At 39.8% G+C, this 23,880-nt stretch overlaps 1 protein-coding gene across 2 annotated transcripts in view; it reads right to left on the bottom strand.

Moving 5' to 3' along the window:
• Nucleotides 1–7,880: 7,880 nt before the first annotated feature.
• Nucleotides 7,881–23,880, bottom strand: part of TMEFF2 (transmembrane protein with EGF like and two follistatin like domains 2) — a 229,116-nt gene continuing 213,116 nt past the window's right edge. Inside the window, exons 8-10 of one of the 2 annotated variants that reach the window (XM_088135697.1) lie at nucleotides 19,347–19,470; nucleotides 16,814–16,972; nucleotides 7,881–8,238 (exon numbers count right to left, since the gene is read on the bottom strand). In XM_088135697.1, coding sequence (XP_087991823.1) covers nucleotides 8,142–8,238; nucleotides 16,814–16,972; nucleotides 19,347–19,470 — 380 coding nt within the window. In that variant the 3' untranslated portion in view covers nucleotides 7,881–8,141. The other variant, XM_088135698.1, reaches the window with a different exon arrangement.

Genomic DNA, 23,880 nt, shown 5'->3' with positions numbered 1-23,880 from the left:
ATGCATTCCAGGTCCAAACACTGGCACCTACTTGACTATATCAAAGGATGTTAGTTCAACCTTAAAGACGTCACCATCACTCAGGCCATGCAAGGTGCTGAGTGCTGGACAGATCACAGACTGGTTTGGTCGGTCCTCAACCTGCACATATCCCCTTTACCTTGTAAGCAACCAAGAACTCTCAGAATGTTATTCAACATCAGCAGACTGCAGGACCCAGGCCAAGTCCAACATTTTCAAGATTTACTTAATGAAAAACTCTCCAACAATTTACAGCTTGTAGGAACCTGTTCTGAAAAGTGGGTGCAGTTTAAAGATGTCATCATGCAGATGGCAACAACTGTACTTGGTCTGAAAACCTGGGTACATCAAGACTGGTTTGATGAAAACCACAAGACTATTTCAGCAGCCCTCCAGGCCAAGAACAAGGTCCATGCAGACTGGCAGAATAATCATCTGTCTCAAACAAAGACAAATTTAAGCAACTGCAGTCCAAAGTACAGGCAGAACTGCAAGAAATTCAGGATGAGTGGTGGCAGAGAAAGGCTGAGTAGGTGGATCACTATGCAGACATGCATGCCACCAGAGAGTTCTTCAGTGCCATAAAGTCAGCTTATGGTCCTTCTAAATCAAGATGCTCCCCCTTGCTGTGATCTGATGGGTCAAGCCTGATCAAAGACCAGGAAGGACTGAAAAACCACTGGACTGATGAACACTTTTCCAATCTACTCAATAGGCCGTCTACAGTTGATCCTGATGTCTTACAGCAGATTCCTCAGCTGCCTGTCTTGGAAGCCATAGACCTGCCTCCCTCTACCGATGAGATCAGGAAAGTGACCTCGCAGAAGAGCTCAAATAAAGCAACAGGGCAGGATGGCATTCCAACTGAGATCTGCAAATCACTAGACCAAACACATTGCAGGCGTTCCAAGAAATCTTGGAAGACATTTTGTCCACCAAGGAGATGCCTGACAACTTCCATGATGCCCTTATTGGGGCTGTCTACAAAAATAAGGGAAGCAAATCAGACTGTGGAAACTACAGAGGTATCTCACTGATGTCCATCGCAGGAAAGATCTTTGCTCTTATTCTCTTGAACAGACTCGTCACTGTCTCAGAAAGGAATGTCCCAGAGGTGCAGTGTGGCTTTCAGCCAGAACAGAGTACAGCAGACATGATCTTTGCCATGAGGCAAGTCCAGGAGCAGTGCATCAAGCAGAACAAGCCTCTTTTCTCTGTCTTCATTGACCTTACAAAGGCATTTGACACTGTAAACAGGGAGGCTCTCTGGATCATCCTGAGATGTTATGGATGCCTGAGGAAAATTGTGAAGTTGATTCAGCTACTCCATGATGGAATGACAGGACAGGTTCTTTACAACAGTGATACATCAATTGCATTTGCCATTTCCAGTGGGGTAAAACAGGGTTGTGTGCTAGCCCCAGTCCTGTTCAATCTGTTTTTTGCTTGCATGTTGTCACATGCTGTCCAGCGTCTGAAGGAGGGAGTGTACATCAGGTACGTATTGGACAGCTCTCTCTTTGACCTTTGCCGCTTGAATGCACACATGAAGTGCCTCTATACGGTCATCCAAGAAACCCACTTTGGTGATGACTGTGTGCTCCTGATGCACAAAATCAGTGATCTACAGTTGATTCTGAACAAATTCTCAGATGCTGCTATGCTCTTCGGCCTGACTATCAGCCTGAACAAGACTGAAGTACTTGTTCAGCCCATACCAAATGCCAACTGCATAGAACCAAAAATCAACTGCATAGAATCAAAAATCACTGATGACACCCAGCTGACAAATGTAAACAGATTCAAATACTTGGGAAGCATTATCTTGAGTGATGGATCTTTGGACAAAGAAATTGACTCCAGGATCAGCAAGGGCAACCAGGGTCTGGGACAGTTGTATACTGGAGTGCTCAATCAACACAACATCCATATCTCCACAAAGCTGAAAGTCTACAGAGCTGTGGTTATCCCTTCTCTCCTATATGGATGAGAGTCCTGGACTCTGTATTGAACACACATCAAACAACTGGAGAAATTCCACATGTGTGCTCTCCGCTCCATCCTTGGCATTTGTTGGCAAGACCCTGTCTCCAACCTGGAGGTCTTGGATCACATGGAGTCCACGAGCATTGAGTCCCTGATTATCAGAGCCCAGATGTGGTGGGTGGGATATGTCATCAGAATGGATGACCATCATATGCCTTTCCAGTTGCTCTATAGTGAACTGGAGATTGGGAAGAGACCTCGAGTTCATCCACGCAGTCACTACAAAAACACTGTGAAGGAAACCCTACACCACTGTGACATCCAGCCAAAGGAACTAGAAACTGTGGCTGCTGACAGAACCCGCTGGCAAGCCCTGTGCTATGAAGCCTCCACTGGCTTTGAAGATAGATGCCACCAAAAACTGATAGAAAACTGTGAGCGGCATTACAGAACAACACCCACAGTTACTACAACAATGGACTTCCAGTGCCTCCACTGCGATAGTCTCTGTGCTGCCAGACTGGGACTGCAGAGCCACCTCCGTATTCACTGATGAACTGCACAACAGCATGTCTTCTTTGAACTTGAAGGACTATCTATAGATTGCAATGTCTAAAAAAACCAAACCAAACCAAACCAAAAAAACCCACTCTGGACAATAACATAATTTCTCTCAGCAGTGCCCAAGCTGAAGCCCATGGTTCAAAAGATACTGGTGGTGAGAAAGAAGGGAGAACTTAGCAAGAAGTATTTTCTCCCTCCCTCTAATTTCTTGCAGATGACCTCACTCCTTGGTGATGGGCAGCCTTCCCCCTGGATGTCACATGGGATTGTGTTGTGTTTTGTGCAAAACACTTTCAGGGACATTTTTATTTTCAGCACAGATCACACATATCTTGGCAAGCAACGACCAAAACAGTCAGAACTCGATAAGGTTGAAGTGAAGAGGCAGGAGTGATACCCCACCTCAGCCTCCAGTTCCCTAGAGTTCCCTCTGCTGCTGATAGCCATTCCCTAAGATTGGGGGAATCTGTATGAGCATGGTCTTGTTCTTGGCACAAGCCATAAGGATTCTGGCAAGCACCAGGATGTGAGCCTGCTGTTACTGTAGTACACAGAAAAGGGCAGAAGGCCTTGCTATTTTGGCAGGCCACTTCAGCATGTGTAAGACAGGTAAAGCGAGGCAAAATATTTGCATGACCTAGTGACATAGGGTCAGGAACCAACTATATTTATTCAGAAAAAGGGCCTTTTCCATTTCTGATTTCATCTGGGGCAGGGCTGTTTGGAGTTGACTCTCCACCCCGCCTCCCGCTTCCCCCTCCTCCCAGAATGGGCATTTGTGTTGTTTTAAATCTCTCCCAATTTATTGAGTTCAGGTTAGAGGGGCATGGACTTAAAATATCTTTGGTGTGCTCACTTCTTCACTAATTATTAAGATTGTCAATGGCCCAATAAAAGTTTAGCATGTAGCTATACAAACTATAGCTACATGCAGACTGATGAGAGAAAAAATACTGAACTTTATTTCCCTGTGTGTGTGTGTGTGTGTGTGTTTCCTGAATTAAGTTCATATTAGATAAGTATTACACGATCTTATTAAAATGTGTGATGGTTTGGGGTGGAATGATTTATGTATCTCAGAAATGGATAATCTGACTTTTATTAGCTTTCTTAAGCAGAGAACTCATTTCTTCCTTGCTCATCATTGCCTTATCAGCATATCAAAATAAGCCTTTTTTGTTCTATTTTAATTTACAAGAGCCAATTTAGTCTAGTGGTTACAGGGTGTTGGACTAGGAGTGGGGAAACTTGAGTTCTAGCCCTGTCTTAGGCAGGAAAGCACTCCCTTTTTCTCAGCCCTAGGAAGAAGGCAAGGGCAAGCCCACCCCCAAGAATGCTGCCAGGCAGAAAACAGAACTTGCAAATCTTAGTTAATTCTCAGCTGTGCACGTCTGGCTATGTTGCTCCTGCTGCTGTTGTGATGGTTATTGTCTGCTCTTCTACCCAGTTTTTATATCCCCACCTTCCTCCCCTTAGGCTCACCAATGTTCCCTCCAGCCAGCCAATGCCTCAATCTCCAACTCACTGGGTTAGCTTTTCACGGGGGGGGGGGGGGAGTTTTCCTCTTTTGAGGGAGAAGCTAGATGGCTTCTCTGTTTGGCAGGAAAGGCCAACAGGGTTGGATGGCTTGGACCATGCTAAGGTTTAGGGAAATCCCAGAAGGGAGGAAAGCTGAAATGGGAGTTCCTTGTTCTGTAGCTCCCAAAAAATTGCTGCAAAGCAGTTGTCCAACATTTCTTTTGGAGCTCTAACTGAGCAATTAACTTGCCGAGTTAATTTACTTGAGTTGGTTTGGCATTGCAAGATGGCCAGAAAGCCCAGAGTGTCATATGCATATAAGGGCGGTGCCTTTCTCACACTAGCATATCCTATCATTGTATATGAAAGGGCTCATAGACTTCAGGAATCGCAGTATTCTTTATTTTTGTAGAAAGAAGGTATATGGACAGCATCAGTAACATTCAACCATTATGTAGAATCTTATCTCCTGTCACCGTGCTGCTATAATGCACACGCGTTTTTTCCCATGAACAAAATATTTCTAGAGAAATATCTTGCCCTCTAAATAGATGTCTTTTCCCTATGTTTTGCCCCAATATGCATTCATCCATAGTCCATTTTGCATATATTGCAATCAAAAGCTAAACTGTACTACTTTCCATATTCACATATCAGCAGGGAATTGAAATGCTACTATTGATTCTTTTACTTGCAATCTTCCATTAGCGCTGAAAACCTGAAACTAGAATAGATGAACTTGAAAATTTAAGTTTTTTGTCATGGTTATTTTTATTAAACGAGAACATTAAAGATGACCCCTCCCCCCCAAAAAGTGCTGCTTTTTGTCACTTTAGGGAAAAATGTGCAGGTTTTTTCCCCCAAAAAATGGAACAAATCAAATTATTACTTATCTGAATTGACCATGTTCAATACTACCACTGTGCTGAGCATGGAAAAGAAAATATGATACCTATTTGCCGTGTTTCTCTTTAAGAACAGTCACAAAAGAGAAGCAGCAACTTTAATTCAAGACCACAGACTGAAAGCATTAGGTCTTGAAAAGGCTTTTGGACTAATGTATCAGTTTCACTTTCTTCCATTTCAATTTTTTAGAATCGCCATGAACCAAATTAAGGGAACTCCTATCCCTACTGAAATTAGCTCTTAATGATTTTATCCAGTCCCAGAATGAAAGTAGTCTGAACCCCCTCGTCGTTTAAGCCAATCTCTCATCTTATGTCTCCTGCAATGATAGGGGCTATTTTCATTTCTATCCTATATATTAGCACTATCCAAAGGTGCATCTTGACGTCGGAGTCTCAGCCCAGCGACAGCTAGGGGCCACTGTTGCACTGCATGCCAAGCAGAGCCCAAGAAACTCTGAATCGAACAGACCATCCGTATCATCTTCGGACTGCAATGGATACATCATATCTGGATGCCACAAAAGTGATGCACTGTTTCGATGGGGTGCCAAGTCACCAGTTCTGATTGTTCTCAATCCAGCAACAGGCTCCATGCAGTTAAGGTTACCTGTAGCTATCTGCTTAGTTTAACCTAGTGATCCAGGGCTGGATGAAAAGGGACTGGAGAAATCTCATTGCCTCTGTTTTTTTGTTCAAATAGATCTCAGGAAGAAGATTGTCTTCAAAAGATCTCAGAAGCGCCTTTGAACACAAAATGATTAAAGGTTGTCTCTCCTCTCATCCCACATCAGCAAGGCTACTAAACACCTTGCTTTGCCTCTGACAGTAAATGCATCTTTTGTCAGCCACAGCTGTAAGTTTTGCTTTAGCGTGAGCATTAAGATACAGAAAGTCAGTATAGGAGATCAAATAAGTTCTATATTTTGGTTCTCTATGTGTGCTTAAATAAGGGTAGAACAATGTAAATTATAATGGGAAGTAAAACAAAAAACAAAAAACAGGCAGCACCAATCCCATACATTTGCCAAGAGAACTTCAAGGAAGCATTCATGAAGTTACCGGGAAGGGAACCTGGCTTGAAAGAGAGTTGCCTTTCTTTTTTAAAGCAGGGGGTAGGCAGGAGAATGACTTGAAGCATCCATATATCTGGAACAAGCCTCAGCACCTGTAAAGCTTCCACAGTTTAATTAAAAATATATTGAAATAAAAATAAATGGGAAATTGGCATGTATAGCTCTTTTTTACAAAAATATTCCCCACATAGGTATCATTTGCAAACAAAATGGTGGATGAGAGCTGTTTGGGAGTGTGGGCACCTGCCCCCCCCAAAGATAACATTCTTTAGCAAAGAGCATCCTGGGGTATTTGATGGGATGGCAGGGAGAAATTTTACCCGTTTGACTTTAGAGAAATAAGGGTTTGATAGCAGCCATTTTGTGAACAGGCAAGTCCAGCCTCCTGCTATTCATTTTATGAGCGCTCTTAAACTCTGAAGGCCAGTTCCATGCTCCATCATGGGAGCTCCCTGGGTGGCTTTGGACCAGTAACCATTTCTCAGCAACCTTTCCCCCAGAACTATTATTGTGGGGGGAAAATGGAGAGCACCATGTACTCTGCCTACAGCATTGAAGAAAGGCAGGATATGCATCTAATGAATAAATAAGTAACAGATGGTGACTAAACAGCAGCAGCCCAGAGAAGAAATGGGCTGCAAAGAGCTTTGAATCAAAGCATTAAAAAACAGGCTTTTATTGGGGGGGGGAGGGGAGGAGAGGCAAACATTGTAATTCCTTTGAATGAATGATTGTGCCTAAAACTTAAACAGAGTAATTCTGATGCGGGCTTATTAGAAATTGTTGAATTAGACTGCTGCAGATGGCACCTGCAATGAAGTATCAAGCTGAACGGAGCATTCCTGTGACTGACTAGCATGCTGGTTTTCCCCCTAGAAGCTCTGTTTAAGAGAAACAAGTTTGGGAAAGCCTGCAGAGGATGAATTCCAGAATTCACCTACCTCTCTCAAAAGGATGCACTGGGGAACATTTTTATGGCTTTTTTTTTCTCTACGACCTCTGGCCAAATCCAGCCCATTTTCAAACTTGATTTTTCTTTTGTTGGCTTCTCCCATTACATCAAAGCTAGTTCCATTCTGTTTTATTTTTGGAATGTTACCCCGCTGATGGACAGAGAGTCAGAGTCTCGAGTTCCTTCCCATAAATTGCTTCCAACATTCCATTGGGTTGGAAAGGATTAAAAAAAAAAAAAAAAGGCCTTAAGGTAAGGGCTCCCACGCTGGAGGGCATGAAGGGAATCCAGGGTGTGTATGAGAGGATGTGCAAGTGTTAGAAAGACGATCACTGTGCAAAAAACTAGAGTTTTCAAATGAAAATCTAACTGACTGGGAAGACTGAGGGGGTGGGCATGCTGATGGGAGGGAAGGAACCGCTGCAAAGTTTGACAGTGTGCTGTAGGAAGACTGGGGGAAATGGTGGGAAGAACAGGGCTGGGCTGGCGGATGAGAAGATTAGTGGCAGATTGTTGGGGATTTGGGGATGGAGGCCAGATGGATATCTTTGCACACGCATAAGATGGGGAACAGATTTAGTGGACATTTGGCTGGGGAGGAGTGAGACTTCTTAAAAAATCAAAAAGGGAGCGCAATGCCAAAAATCTTCGAAATGGTTGATGAAGAGGAGGCTACTCCCAAGCCCACCCAAGGACTGAGCACACGGGTCTGTGTGATGTAGGAGCCAAATATGTAATTGTGAAATAGAAGCACATTGAAAAGATAATGCAGTGGTTAGGCTACAGCAGATTTAAGAAACCAAAAAAAGTTTTTTTTTTCTCATCACTGAGTATTTATTATATATAACAAATACATGAAAAAGAAAAAACTATATTGTGTGATATAAATAGTTTATTTACATTACAGAAAAAACATCAAGACAATGTATACTATTTCAAATATATCCATACATAATCAAATATAGCTGTAGTACATGTTTCGTTTTGTTCTGTTTTCATTGGTGTCGATTACCACAAATGCAAGGCAACATGTGTAGAACTTTTGTCTATAATACTGTATTTTGTCAGTCCAAGCTCTCTGCAGTTTACTTTTGCCATTGTGGAAACATGCGCTCTTTTTTAAATTAACCTGGTCGATGCTCTTGTTGTGTTGTCTGAACTGTAGTGCCCTGTGTTTTGCTTTTGCCTGTGAATTCTGTTGCTCCTGGGACATTTCCTGAAAGCAGCCAGGGAAGGAGAAAGGGGGAGGGGGGAAAAGCATGAAATTTGCTTTGCTAAATGACAGCAGAGAATTGCAGCCATTCAAGGGCAACTGGAGATTCTACCTGTCACTCCAACTCATCTTCTCTTGACTGCCCAGCTACAGAGCTAGTAAAGAAAAGCAGCCCCTTGCTCACCCGCGGGACCCAATTTTAATTCAGGAGCTTGGAAATGCCAAACCATTTCTCCTAGGACCTGGCTTGCATGTAGAAAGGTCTGGTTTCTCAGTCCTGGTTTATATCTCTTCCATAAACAATAGGGGCTTTGAAACCATTGAAAAAGTGATGTACAGAAAACCATGGAGAACATATTCTCTTCAGTTTCACCCAGCTTGGGTAATATGAAAGAAGAATGAAGTTCATCCCCACAGTAGCTTCAATTAGTCAACGCAAATAATAAACCAGCAGGTTGTCCCCCCCCCCACCTCCAACTGATAAAAACTGTAACATTGAAGCAGTACAATATAAACTATAAATATTTTTAACCCTCAAATGCTCTGCTGAAGAAGTAAAAAAATAACTTTAGGGGCTAAGCATTATAGATGTCAAAGGAAAGTCTTGTATGGCATTGTATACTAGGTTTACAGCATAATGTATGGCATTCATTATTGTGGGATTCTGGCTAGAGCCAGATACTATCAGTGCATTAAAGACACTAGCATCCAAAAGTCTTTTGGAATGCCATCGAGGTCAACCACCAAATTCCACCCTCAAAGAAACATAACTACAGTCCTCTTCTGTGAAGGACTAAAATGGCACAAAGCATGGCACCATTTTCCATTATCATGGATTGGGAGAATAGCTGCATTCAGAATTACTGTTCTTCGTAAAGTCTATTTTTGTTTCAAACACTGCCCATTTCTTGCCCTGCTACTTCGTTTCATATCTTCCAAAGAATTTTCTCTTCATATACGCCTTGAGTCTTTGGAACGGGATGTTGTATAAATAAAATAAGTTGTTGTATAAAATAAATAAATAAAAATGTGTTAATTTAAAAAAACTAGGATTAGGCAAACCACAAAATATAAGGAAAAGCATGATGGAGGGTGACGCATACTGAATTTAAAACATTGTTCAATTAATTCATATTAATTAATTAGGAGTTCAATTAATGAATTAATTCATATAATTAGGAATTTTCAATTAACTCATATAATTAGGAATTCAAGTAATGTTCAGTGGGTATAAACTGAGTTACTACTGGATTCTTAGGTAATACAATTGCTCCCTAATATTAAGAAATTAGCACTTGCTATCTCAAATCTATAACTTACTTTAGAACTCTGAAAAAGACAGAAATAAATGTTGGCCCTTGGTCTTTCTCCTCTTCTCCCATTCCTTGCCCACCTTCAGTCAAATTCCCCAATAAGATATCTAGCTTATAGCCATTAACCACACTTCAAAAATGAGGTATGTGAGGTTATGCAGTGATTGGGACGTGAAGGGGAAAAGACCATTCAGAGTGCACAGAAGTGCTCATAGAGCACCTGTGGGCAAGTCCTTCAAGAAGTGATGTCCTTTCTAAGGTTCAGATGGCTATTGCTATGCAATCCCAAACAAAGACGAATGTGGTTTAAGAAAGTCCCAATACATGGTTCATGCTCACATAGGTGCACTGTGGACCACCTGCTTCCCTTCAAATCTACATTGCTGCATAGTCCTAGTGTATATTTACTTCTTTTAAAATCAGTGAATCTCTCTTACATACAGTGCTTGCTTATATTTAGCTGAACGGGTTCTCTTGAAGTCCTCAAACAAACAATCCTCCTGGAGAACAATTTGGGATTTGGACTTAATGAATGTCATTGTAATTCTTTATATCATAGAAGTCCTTTTAAATTGTTTTTAGGAAGGCATCAGGAATTGATCATGAAAATAATACATAGGCAGCACTCTGTTACACTACATAAATTGTAACCCTTGTAGGTTACATTAAGGGTTGGCATATATTATCACCTTTGGTGGTATTGTCTACTTTATCTCTGTAGTTGAAAGATTTGAAGACACTGAGAAAAATCACCTATTTACAATGAACCCTGCTATGGCTTGATTTATTGGCTATGTTTCCTAAGGCATATAAATTGATGCATCATAAGAAATTGACTCAATTCCTGATGTTAGCAGCTATGTTTGTTATCACAAAACCACTGAAAAACTAAAATACATCTTTCAGCAGATCAGTGATAGCTGGGTTGATATTCTAGCACAAAAACAAAAAGCTTTGAAAATCTCTATGCGTAAAGGTGGTTCAAATCTGCTCACGTTTCCTGGCAATTTTTTAACAATGTTTTTGCTACCAGATTATCTTTTATTTTGATAGAAATACTAAATATAGATGTTTGTCTTTAATGTCGCATATAGAATTGTCTCCTCTGTATACAAGCAGTCTTTAATTTGCGTTGATGTGCCTCCGTGTTGTTTGGAGAAGTGGATTTGGAAGGGTGTTTTGCTTGCGCAGTGCGGCTATACAGTGACCTTTGAGAAGTTGAATTATTTGGATAGCCCTTCATATTCCCAGACTTCTGTCTCTCTTTCTCTCTCTTCTTGTTTCAATATTCATTGCTTTTTTTTTCAGTTTTAATGCTGTATTTTTAGTTTTTGTCTTGCCTTTTGTTTGTTCACAGAAAAGTAAACTGTATGCTCTTTAATTATTTGAACTCTGCAATAGCTTCAGTACTCAGTTTATGAATATTTATATTATTGTCTAAATAGGTTCTGGGAAGTTGCTGACACTTATAGCTGAATCTATGCAGCTAATCATAGTTACATCTTGACCAATGGGACTTTCTAATTTCTAAATAAATAAAAATAGCTAGGACTGTAACCGTCGGCTTATTTCTCTGGAAGTGTCACTGAATTTGATTTAGCCTACTTTGGAGTAAGGAAAAACTTGCCTTGTTATGGCAAAAAGCTCTGTTCTCACTATTTTCTGCCTTGGGTGCCATAAAAATCACCCATGGGCAACTAAGGGATCTTGATGGGTTTCAGAGGAAGCTTGAGCCTTTCCCTGGAAGTTTGCTAGACAGTTCAGTTGAGGCCTTAAGTGTCTGCCTGGAAGGACTGGAATGTTCCTATGTGGCTGTTCCCTGTTCTTTGATCCTATGGGACTCCCTGGTGTGCTGAGGAGCTTCAGGAGATGAAACAACAGAAGAGACGCATAGAGCATGATTGGAGAAAGACAAAGAACGAATCTGAGAATGTGTAAAAGGGATTACATGTGGTGATAAAAGGGACATAGTACTTATTTTCCCACTCATTGCATCTGCAGAGAGCCATCTGGCATTGGACCTGCCTGTCTCATGGACTGCCTTTTTCCCATTATTTCTGCCTACCCCATAAGATCCACCAGACAGGGTGCACGTCATGTCCTATCCATTAAGCAATGTCACTGATGGTACCTAGGAAGTGCACCTGCTCTTTTGACAATCTCTGAAAGCCAGTTTTCTTCCAAGCTCTGGGCCAGGTCAGGGTGGGTCCATTTGGGCTACAGGGTATGTCTTCTCCCCCATTATACTTACTGTTACGTTACTTTTCGTTTTGTCTTTAGGCTTTGTATCTGTTTTTAATGTACACACCACCTAGAGGCAGTGTTGGGTCAGGTGGCCTTATAAATCTAGATTACAGTATAACTGACTAACTCAATAAGAAGTGCAAAGGTAGCAGGCGAAAGGAGATCCATACGATCTCAAGCCCTCTTGTATTCTCAAAGAGCTCTTACATACAGTATACCAATCTTGGGGATGTTGTAGCTAACTAATGACTTAACTTGTATGCACATTTATATCCGGGCACCAGAAGGGGAGGGAAAGAAGGGGAGGAAAGAAAAAGAAAAAGAAAAAGGCAAAGAAAGAAGGAAATGTGTCTCCTACCAGATATGTTGGCAGAGTTTAACAGTTTCATCAGGATGTTGTAATGAGCATTGCAGCACTGCTTCTTATATATGTAGGTGTGATGTCATGATGCATGTACAAAAGGGGTAGGGACTCTCTCACTTCATCATTTGCTGTCCCCCCAAAACCCTTGTCTCCTACCTTCTCTCCTACCAACAGTGAGCTAGCAAAACCTTGGATCTGGCAGTAAACATGGCTCTGAATTCCTTCTTGCCTCCTTCATTTGAACTCATATTTTAACATTTTAATTAATTAATTATTAATTCCACCTTTCCTTCCCCATCTATTACACAGAATCTAGAAAAAGAAATCTCCAGATGCCCTGTTTTATCTAACAGTTGGTTTAGAAGGTGTGGAATAGGGTAGCCATATAAAAACAAAGTGGTGAGTCAAAAAAGCAGAAAGCCAGTGAAAATATATCAGTTTGTACACATAGATCCTATTTAAAGTCTATATGAAAAGAACATTCAAGGAGAAAACCAGAAATATATGAAAATCTCAACAGACAATGCATGACTTCTTGCAGCACAGCTAGAGCTCACCTGTGGACCTTTTTATTTCTCAGTCCCCTTTCCTGCATAGGCAACTGCATCTGTGCTGGAAGTTACCTGGCTTGGTGAGGTCCATTTTTTTTAAACAGTGAAATTCTTATTTTAGGGCTTACTGTACAGTTTTCACACACTTCCTATCTCAAAATGGTGGAAATGAACACTGCCACTTTCCCGTGGCATAGTCAGTTGAGCTCCAAGGGCCTTGTTTGGGGGCTGCAAGTGGCCCTCACTTAGAATATTGTAAGATCATGCAACACCTAAACTTGGTATTCATTTATTTATTTTGCTTTAGGTGCTGATTCTTTCTCCCCCTCACTTTTTTTTTTTTTTTTTAACAGAAAAGCATTATATAGGGTAGTGCCGAGATGATATAACATATGTTATGTAAGATTTCCAGGGAAAGATTCCTTAGGAATTTCCTGAACAGCAACTGACTCTGATAAGGAATTACTCCTTCTAACACAATCATTCCAAATCGCCAGTTCAGACAAAAAGGCGTCTTTCGCGAGCATAGCGTTTCTGACAGAGCTCAAAGAGATCTATCCCTTGATGAAGAAATATCTTGTTCCCATATCCTGTTGGCATGACCATCTTACATAAATATATACTGGCTTGTACACTGATAATTTGTATTTGCATATTTTTGTGATTTGGGGGCTGAAGGTTGGTTTTAAACTATAAGTGACTGACAATATATTTGGGAAAATTCGGTTTTGAAAGGCAGTATACAAGTTTTTAATGAACATGTAATATAAAAATACAAAAAAGGAAGTCAGTGTTTATCTATCTATCTATCTATCTATCTATCTATCTATCTATCTATCTATCTATCTATCTATCTATCTTTTAAACAAACTCTTAACTTGCTTTATGGCCTAAAGCTGGCAGAATTTGAAAGCTGGGAGATTACTTGAAGAACATGATACAGTTACGTTTTTCTGTTCAGCAGCTACTTTCCCATCTCCATCCTTTTATGTAGACTGTATTTTTGGCTGTTTGAGTTATTTTCGTGTTTTCTGAAGCCCACTTTAATATAATACATTGCCCTTTTCTGTAGGGGGGGATCTACTCTTGAGGGAAGAATTGATGAACTTAACTTGGTCGGCAACCTCTCCGAGATTCAGCAGACATTTTTCTATTATGCCTTTAGGTTGGGAAAGGATTTATGAATTATTTTGTATCTTTTCTTGACCTGAATGTGAAATGTAGATGCTTAGATATAGTGGAGCTTCTTTTTACTTTCTACAGGAAACTGATATGTTTTTTTGTTGTTGTTGTTTGTCATTTGTTGGAAAAGGATTTATTTTAAAGGCATACGATTTACAGGAGTAGTTGCAGGAAACCTGAATCACTTTCTAATGTCTGGAAAAAAGCCTGAAGAAATTGTGAAACTGGAGGAAACTGAAACTTTTCCCCCAAGTGGTGGAAGATATACATTGTATTTATCAATATATGAATTTTGGGGGGGGAGAGGTGCCTTTTGACTCCTGGCGAGGGCCTGGACAAGTCCCTGCACTTTTCTTGGCAAGGTTTTCAGAAGTGGTTTGCCCTTGCCTGCTTCCTAGGGCTGAGAGAGAAGGACTGGCCCAAAGTCACCCAGCCGGCTTTCATGGCTAAGGAGGGACTAGAACTCATGGTCTCCTGGTTTCTAGCCTGGTGCCTTAACCAAACTGGCTCTTTATATGAAATTTGGTACTGCCTTATCTGGAAACTGCTTATTGATCTGGCGACAGTGCTTTAAAGATTTTAAATACAGAAGAACACATTTGAAGGATACATCTCAATGATAACAAATTCCATTCTAGTATTTGAAAAGCATCTTTATCAACGATAATCCTCTGCCTTTCCACACAGAATGTTCCTGAATTGTATAAAGCAGATCCCTCTCCTCAGTGCCTATATCTTTTATGAGATTGTTGAGAACAAGACACAAAGAAAGGAATGTGGCTTCTTTCCTTTTTTTGTAACCTCCACAACTAACTAACTAACTAACTAACTAACTAACTAACTAACTAACTAACTATTTATGCTTTGGGCAACATACAGATGACTAAGAACACCAAAACAGAGCCTAAAGTTCACAAAGCTTTCACCCTAGCTAGAATGGACGCATTGCCCTCAGCAGTCCTTTTTGGACGTTTTAAGGGCATTCCTATGCACCTTCGATTATGTCCATGTGGAGATGGCTCAATAGAAACATTAAGCCATATGCTATTATATTGCTCCCTATATAAGGATTCTAGACAGATATATATATATATATATACCCAATATTGAAGAGATTTCCTGGCAGGGAGTGTGACTTCCATCTAATGCTACTCCTTTTGGACAAAGACCCGGAAATATCCTCCCAAGTTGCCTGGTTTTGTGCTACCATCTGTACAATACTCTCCACCATTATTTAGAGTTAAAATTCCACAACATAGTATCTTACTTTGATATATTTTAGCACTGTTATTTTAATTATTAGATTAAATAATATTAATTGTTTTGTTTTATAGATATATATAAATGTAAGATGGTTGTATTGTATGCTTTGACTGTATCTGGCCTTAGGGCTGTAATAAACGTGTGTGTGTGAGCCTAAAGTAATAATAATAATCATCAATAAAGATAACATACGCTGGAGTCTAAAACATTCCATTTTCAATCCATACAAATCAGAACAAACTAATTCCCCAGCAGGGCTGGGTCAGCCTCCCAGCCCAAGTGAGGGAACATCCAGGTCTTCAAAGCCTTGCAAAAGGCCAGAAAGGTCAGGGCCATTCTAATTTCTGAGGAGATGCTGTTCCGTATAGCAGGTGCACAACAACGAGGGCATGACTCTGAAGACCCACAAGACATTTTCTGATGGAAGGGACCTGGAGCATGCCTGCCCTGTCAGCTGTAGTGAGTCATGTAGAAATGGAGCCTTCTGGATCATACCACTGAAATTCATGGTCAGTTGCTAAATTATGACAGCACATATCGAAAGTTTAGAATATTTTTTAAAATCATCACCATCATTTTATAGACCCTGGAAGCTGAAGAAGGGAAAGCAAAGCAAAACATGGTCCTTAGCCTCAAAAAGATATCCTTTGTCTAGAATGTAGCAGCTGGGCAGGCTTGGGTAATTCTTAGCTAACAGAGAAATCATCCCGGAGCAGTGATTCTCCATGCGTGGTTGGTGGACTACGGGTGGCTGGTGGAGGAGATTCTGCCATAGTATCTCAGTCTTTACTGGCCAGATCCCATTCACTGCCTCAGAACCAACCTCCAGTGGTAAAGAAATATTTAATTTTGGATTATATTTCTGGTGCAAAATTTTGCTGAAAAAGGCCTTTAAAACTGGAAGTGGATGAGAAATATATTTATTATTTTTTTTTACCAAAAAGCACGAGCTCCCATGCTTCTAAGGGTGAAAACTTAGAGAGGACTGTTTGTTAATTGGGTGGTCTCGCATTTTCTGAGTGGTCCACAATTGCAAAAAGTGAGAAAGACTGCCCTAGAACATAGCCAGCTTGCCTATGGTGAGTGCACACTGTATTGAAAGACTGGTACATTTGTAGACTAGGAGACTTTCAGTGAAGCTTGCCCAAGCCATTAATATTTTCAAAGAAATCTAGGATTCCCTAGAGCATGGCTAAAAAAAATAAAATAAAAAAAATCACTGATCTGAATGAAAACTGAGTAAGTTTTCAAAGATTGCTGCAGTTAAAAAAAAAAAGGGTCTGAGAGGATTGGTTTATAATTCAGAGACTAAGATATATTTGGACATTGGATTTTTGCAGTTTTACTATGATTGCCTCTTGTGGCTTGTGCTAAGCTGAACGTTTGAGGAAAAAGCCTTCTTGATGGTCTTAGTTTGTTCTCAGTAATTCAGGAGTAAGACGTGGCTCACGAGCCAACCCAAAACATTAAAAACAGGGAAGGATTATTCCAGCCAGCTGTAATTAGGAGTGCTTCTCAGTGTCTCCAGGCAGTTTCAGTTTAGATACTGATCAGACAGAAAGAGGGAATGCAGGTTTGGTTACATGCATGATGGCAGTCTATGCTGAGATGCCATACTCTAGAGAAGAGTGTCAGAAAAAGAAGATGATACTGTGACTAACCTTGTAATGCAGAGAACGACAACACAGATGATTGCAATCTGGATTGTTCCAATCACTGCTGCTATTAAGACATACTGAAATCGAACAGGGCCTGGAACTACATATAAAACGCTGTAGTCCTTCTTTTCACAGTGTTGTCCAGTGTAGCCTGCATCACACCTGCAATGAGAAAGTCCAGATCCATTAATTCCTCTGTCTGCAGAGCTTTAAACAGAAGAGAAGATGAGAGAGATGGTGCTCGATAACTAGATCAAGAGGCAGTTATTGGGCATTCCTGGTATAATACCTGAGAAGGCCCATTATGTCTTTCAACAGAAGGAATGGGTTTTTGTAACTACAGACAATTGCCTGTCTCAATACATGTTAACTTAAAGGTTAAAGGAAAACATCTTCTTGACAAGGTTAGTTTGTTCTAGGTCACCCTTCCCCAGTGTTGGTCTTCATACGTGCTGGGTTTCAATTCCTAGCTAAAGGCCATAATGGCTGAGGATTTTGGAAGCTGAAGTCCACCACATCAGAAGAGCATACAGTTGGAGGAGGCTGGTCTAGTGAACTCTTAAATTAGTTCATTTATTGCAGAGATTCATACTTTTGCCTAAATCAGATTCCCAGGACAAACTTTGTGCTGCATTGGCATCCTAAAGAAAAGGTGAATATTCAGCCAATCACACTGATAATCTCTTCTGGCTGAAGCCATCTCTAACCAGGAGTAAACCAGACCTGTTGTTCCAACACATCATTATCACTTCTAGCTATTCTTAATTCTTAATTTGTGAGCTCCAAGAGCAGGAGCATGGTGGAGAATCTGCTTCAATTGGATGATACTGTTGAATTGCACTCCAGGAGTTAGGCTGTTTTGAGGCCCTCTGAAAGACTTTCTGGCCTGCATGGTTATACTTCAGAAAGCATCTCCACTGGAACTGGGCATGTCCCAGAGACCTTGGGAGGGCCTGGAAGCAGCTGTTCAAAGCCTCTGAGCAGCTTGCTCCCTGGCTTGAGGAGTAGCATCAGTGGGGCTCTTTGATTTACAAAGATCCAACAGGCCATTCCCACTTATGCTAGCACTAGCATAGACTAAATGTGACCGTGGAAGATTCATGTGTTCAAATGTGCACCTGCTTCTATCACACATAAGGAAGGGCAAGGAGTAGATTCTCCCTTGCCTGCAACATACTGAACCGTAATCTCTCCACAACCTTTCCCTCTCAGTTGAGCTTGGAGGCTGATTCAACTGAAAGTAACCCACCTGAGGAGAGCAGCTATTCTAAAAAAATGGGGGTTCTTCAGTCCTCACCAATGTGCATCTTTTGCTTTTAAATCTGGACTCCTGCTCAGCTTTCAACATGTTGAATGCACTGAGTTGGTTGAATGTGATTAACTGAAGGTGTTTATATGCCATTTATGAGCTCATTATCATTGCTCTCTTTATAAAGTTTGCTGTGGATGTTTTATTCATAATTGACTGTAGAAATTTTAAATGTTAGGTCTGGTTATGTTAGTGTACAGGAATTATATTTGAATTACAGCATTATATACATGGAAGGAAAAGTAAGTATCTGAGTCCAATCTGCATTTACACAAAGCAGATCTAATACCTTTACATCCATTGTGACTCTTGATCTTTTTAAGATTTATTTTTTAAGAGGATGGCATTGCCTCCATTGCTTCATAGGCCAGATGAGAGTGAAAAAGGCAACTTGGAATCCTGATGCTTAGGTGAATTAAAATGAGTAAGAGGAACAGAGAATATCTTTGGAGGAGTGGTGGGACATTTGCTGAAAGGATGGCCAGGCGGCACCCCCCGCAACCCTTTGTTGGAGTTGCCTGAAGACCAGTCCATGTGCTGCACTTTTTCATCCAAGCAGTTAGTCAAGATTTCCTTGGATATTCCTTGCCCAAAAGGCACTTCATATATTTCTCATTGATTTTTTTCCTATACCTTGGACTTCCTCTGAGGGGCTCCAAAGGCCTAAGTCTGACAGCTTAGGGGGCTGGCAACAGTCTTACCTTCCTGCTTGCCCTCCAACCTTGCTATTAAGTGAGAGAATAGGAGCCTGACTTAAACTCCACTGCATGCAATGAATGCTCCTTTCTGAAACTAACCTTATTTCAACCCTCATCCTTCCCTTGCTCAGTGCAAGCCATCTGTCTTCAGCCATTTTGCCACATGGAGAAATTGATGTTGACATAGTTCTTGACTTTTGCTCGCTGTGGGATTTCCTGGGACAAGAGCTGTTGGCCATGTGCTAGAAATCAACGGCAATACCCACTGGGCTAGCCTATGCTCTGTAGTGCCTTTTTAGTTAGGAATGTATTGACAGACGTTGCAGGAATGCTTTTATAAACAGATTAATGCTGCTGCATAATTCAGTGCAGCTTGACTACATACATTAGGTACCTCTGTACATAATTTAGATCTAGAGTGGATGAGCAATTATTGTTTTCTTTGCTGCATTGGGAAAAAAAAAAACATGTTTTATCAAGTCTGCCTGTTCAGGTTATCATTACCTGCCCAGTTTGGGGGAAAAGTTACCTGCAAGATGGCTCCAGCATATTAGCAGAATGCTCACATTTTCCATGCATGCAGAAACCATTATAATGTTCTGGACATGGAATGTAGATCCCCCTGGCACTTTCTTCCAGTTTGTTTGCATTCTCTGTGAACAAGAAGATCTGTCTGTAAATGCATTGCTAAGAGAGGAGAAGGAGAAGGAGAAATAATAACAGTAGCACCACACTTTTGCACTTCATGCAAAGTGTTCTTTAAGTGGGGAAGCAGCATCTAAAATAATTTCATATTTTAATAAATGTTTCTCAATTTAAATATGCATGATTTGGAAATGAAAGAATATGCACGATAAGAAGCTTATTTGCAGTTCCTTTGCAATATTGAAATTCTCACATTCTTTTATAATGGCTGATTCCGCTTCCTCCCCATTGGTTGTTTGCTTGTTTGTTTATACAGTCACTTGTAGACACCCCCCCCCTTCCAAAGACTCAGAGTGGTTTACCCGTGTTGCAAAGTAGCAGTAACAAAAATTATAACAATTAAAATAAACCCAATCTAGGTGTGTGAGTCTTCTCCACTAAACAAATAATTAACAAGTCGTTCCTCTAAATGCTGAGATGTATAGTATTAATTAAAGATTAGCTTAACCACTTTGCAGAACTGTGGCCCACAGAGGCTTCTTACAAAAGTGCTCTTTTTTATTAGCTCTTTGCTAGCACTAAAAGAAGCCTCTGTCTTCACCCTAAATTAGATAATGCAACCGGGAAAAGTTAATAATAACACAGGAACATAACAAGTGGACTTATCAGGCAAGATAATTTGTCCTTCTAGTTTAGCCTGTCTATTGCACGGATGAGGGAGAAATTCATTTGATTTACATTTTAATATGCGCTAACTTCCATTTCCATTTCCCAAACTAATATATGAACTCACACAATTATCTTTTAATTTTTGCAGTTCTCAGAGTTTTTAGGGCACTCCTGTAATTTAAAAAGTGAGTACAAATATATGTACATTGCACAAAATTCTGGATAGAAATTACATACAAAAAGGCAAATGTTAGGGGAAAGTAAAGACAAAAATATGATTTTAGAAAATCCAGCATACACTATGTGAAGCTTAATGTTCAAACCATGGGAATGTAGATGAATTTCATATGAATTTCATGTGGAACTATTTCAAAAATGGAATAGAACAAACTGATGCTTAAAAAATATGAACATGATAGAAATAGAAACTGACACCTTGATTAATGCGTCAACATGATTGTGCCTGTTTAAATTTCTAAAGGAACATTTGGAACAATTATACTAATTTCACAAAAGAACACAATTGATAATTATGCTTCTTAAATGCAATCAGAAAACAGGCCTCTTGGTTAAAAGTGATGACAGGTTTATTTTAAAATGTAGAATTGTCCAGAATACATACACACACATGCACACGCACACACACACACCACACACACACAAAGCAGTGGGGGTGGGGCTAAGTATTTCACTTCTCATTTGACTACAAAATAAGTATATTACGGAAATATAATAAAGTATATTTAGCGAACTGGATACAAAAGTTGTGCATCCAAGAGAAAGAATTAGTCAGCAACTTATTTTGGAATCAGCCTGGTATCCAAAGGGCTGTACTTCCCTTGCTATTTTAGTCTTTTTGCAGGTTATATACAATACCTCTGAAGCATCCTATTTGGTTCATAATTTTCACTGAATCTGAAGTAAACAGCCACATCCCTCACCTCTGGTCATCCTTCTAGCTTCATAGTCAGAACAAGCAAAACTGCAAGAGTTCATCTAGCACTGTAGAGTTCAACTTTCTGACCAAGAATGGACAACCTACAGCCTACCAACTGCATCTAGCCCCTAGGCCCATTTGTATATTCCCTCAGATTATCTAGCTGAAATTCAAATGGAGGTACAATTCACCATTACTGCATAAATACCCAGGGTGTACAGGACAATTCTACACCTCCCTGCTCTTTCAGATTCAAACCCTGCTACGACATGCAAGGTTGCCAAGTTCTGCGCAGCAGCACTCAAAATTTGTTGGATGATGATTTGCGCCATAAACTAGATTTAACGAGCCCCTAGTTTGCCACGTTAGAGTGCTCTGTCATTTGATAGACAGTCTTCCACATACTAACCTTTTATACTCCCCTACACCCATCTAATGCTCCTACCCCTTCTTTTAGACTCTTTTTTTTATATATACTTTCTGTTTTAATACATATATCTTTTATATCTTCTAGTTTTTTGTAATTGTTTTTAAGACTCTGATGTATCTTCTATGCTTTTTAATTGACTGTAAGCCACCCTCCTCAGGCTGGCCTGTGACCGTGATAAAGATTTGGTTTACTATAAATAAATAAATAAATAAATAAATAAATAAATAAATAAATAAATATTGCTGAAAGAAGCTAGAAACTCTTTTCTTCAGAACCAATATCTGTCAAAAAACCAGAGCCCCTAATGGAAGCAAACAAATGCTGTAAATATTAAGGAAAAAACTGCATGATGTGCAGCTAATTTAGAATGGGAAAAAAATGCTCATTTGGTAGGCCTCAAGATGAATTTCCCTTTTCATAATTTTAGCGCAAGCTTCTCATATTTACCCTGAATCTTTACTGAGTTCAATGGGGCTTCTTGGATGCTTACACAGAAACATATTCTCTACTTCTCTATCAATTTTCTTTCACCTGGTGACCTTCAGTTATGTGGCGACTGCTTGGGAGTCCCAGAAATCTGTCACATGTCAAGTCCTGCTGAAATCAAGGGATTTTGTTCCTGCACATATGTATAGAATTGCAGTTTTAGACATTCAGCATTTTTATTTTAGCCAAAAGCCTTGACAAATTGCTCCTTCACATAATCTCATAATTCTGAGAGTCAGATTGTGTCGGCAATATATTCTAACTATCAGACCAAGGCCTATAATCATGTTAGGAAAGACCATGGCTATTTCTTTATGGCACAGTTTTGTAATTATTCATAGAGTAATGCTTCCCCAATTATGATTATTTCAACATTAATCACTTTGTAGTTATATTGTGCTTGACAGCTCATCTTCAAATATCAAACTCTCACTGTACTTGTTAGATAGGAAGGAATTATTTTTGCCTTATTGAGGTAAGTTCTTCTCTTTTTTCGTCCTTCGCTCTGTATAGCCAAATTTATATGGAACACAGAAATCTCAAAGCCTAGTGACAGAAAGTCTCTTGCTGTAAAAACAGGTTTATCTAAGTTGTGTCATTTTTGACACATTAGCAATTACTTTATGTTTGGATTTTGAAGGAAAAAGCATTACTTCCTTTTATCACTCTCCACTTATTAATCTTATGCAATGAACAGGTGAAAGGAAAAGTCACAGCGTGGGTGCCTATATAGTGGAGCTTTTCAAAGAGATAATAAAATGATGGTTCAACAGTGATAGTAAGTGTGACTTCACAAAGAAAACTCTTTACTAGACTGAAAAATCTAATAATAACATAGCTATATGAAGAAGTTTAAGCACTTATAATCAAAGTATTTATTGCAACAAATTCTAAGTGAACAGAAGTAGATACCTCTTCTACGTAGTACAAAGTTAACACCCTTCTGCAAATTTGAATGCATACTTACTATATATGTGCAGTTGTTTACAGATTCAAAATAAGACTACAGTACATGAGGCAGATGTAAAAGCCTGGACATCCTTCTAGTTGATTCAGCGCTACTTCGTTTTTACTGAGAAGTTGTTAATATGCCCCCAAAAGGTGATTGATTATTAGGCCTATAATTAGCCAGATAAAGACAATTCGACAGGTGAACAAAAACTCTGACCCTTGCAAGTTATGACTGTGGTTTTGTCTACTTTCAATATGAGCTTTCTAAGCAACAGTCTCAGCATCTGGAAATGAAGATAATTTGCAAGGCAGGAGAGCTTTATAAAAAATACTTAAATCCTTTCAACTAGTAATTTCAACTCCGAAAAAGGCTATTAAGAAATGGAAATTACATGGAACCACTGAATCAAGGCAAAATCTCTATTAAAGCTGCCCCTAAACTGGCCAGATCACTACAAATGTTCTGCTGAAAGGTTTAGCTGACATGACCCTAGAAGCTGTCCACAATGCAGTGATATTTATTCAAAAATGGCTGCATGGGATAGCTGTCAGAAAGAAACCTTTCCTCCAACCTAGTTTAAAAAGTTACATTCTAAAGTAGGGCTTCTTAAAGTGTGGTCCTAGGACCCCTGGGGGTCCCCCATGACCCGCTCAGGGGTTCCCAAAATCAAAATTATTTGCTAGCCTATGTTGTAAAATAATGCAATAATAAAATTCTATCAAACAATCATAAGAAGCGGTAGTGGCAGTAAATGCATCAATTTTAATTTTTAATATGGTAAATATTGATAAATATACCCCATATAAACAAAAGCTCTTTTGGTGTCCTCCATAATTTTTAAAAGTGGGAAGGGGTCCTGAGAGAAAAAAAGTTTAAGAAACATTGGTCTAAAGTATGTAAGAGAAAAGCTTGATAAGCCTGACACATTTTGGAACAAGTGCTTT

The sequence above is a fragment of the Python bivittatus genome, unplaced genomic scaffold (assembly GCF_059951505.1).
Source record: "Python bivittatus isolate LINGU-HERP-01145 unplaced genomic scaffold, Pbiv_v1 ctg000200_np1212, whole genome shotgun sequence".
NCBI classification, from domain to species: domain Eukaryota; kingdom Metazoa; phylum Chordata; class Lepidosauria; order Squamata; family Pythonidae; genus Python; species Python bivittatus.
This window is presented reverse-complemented; position numbering and strand designations above follow the sequence as displayed.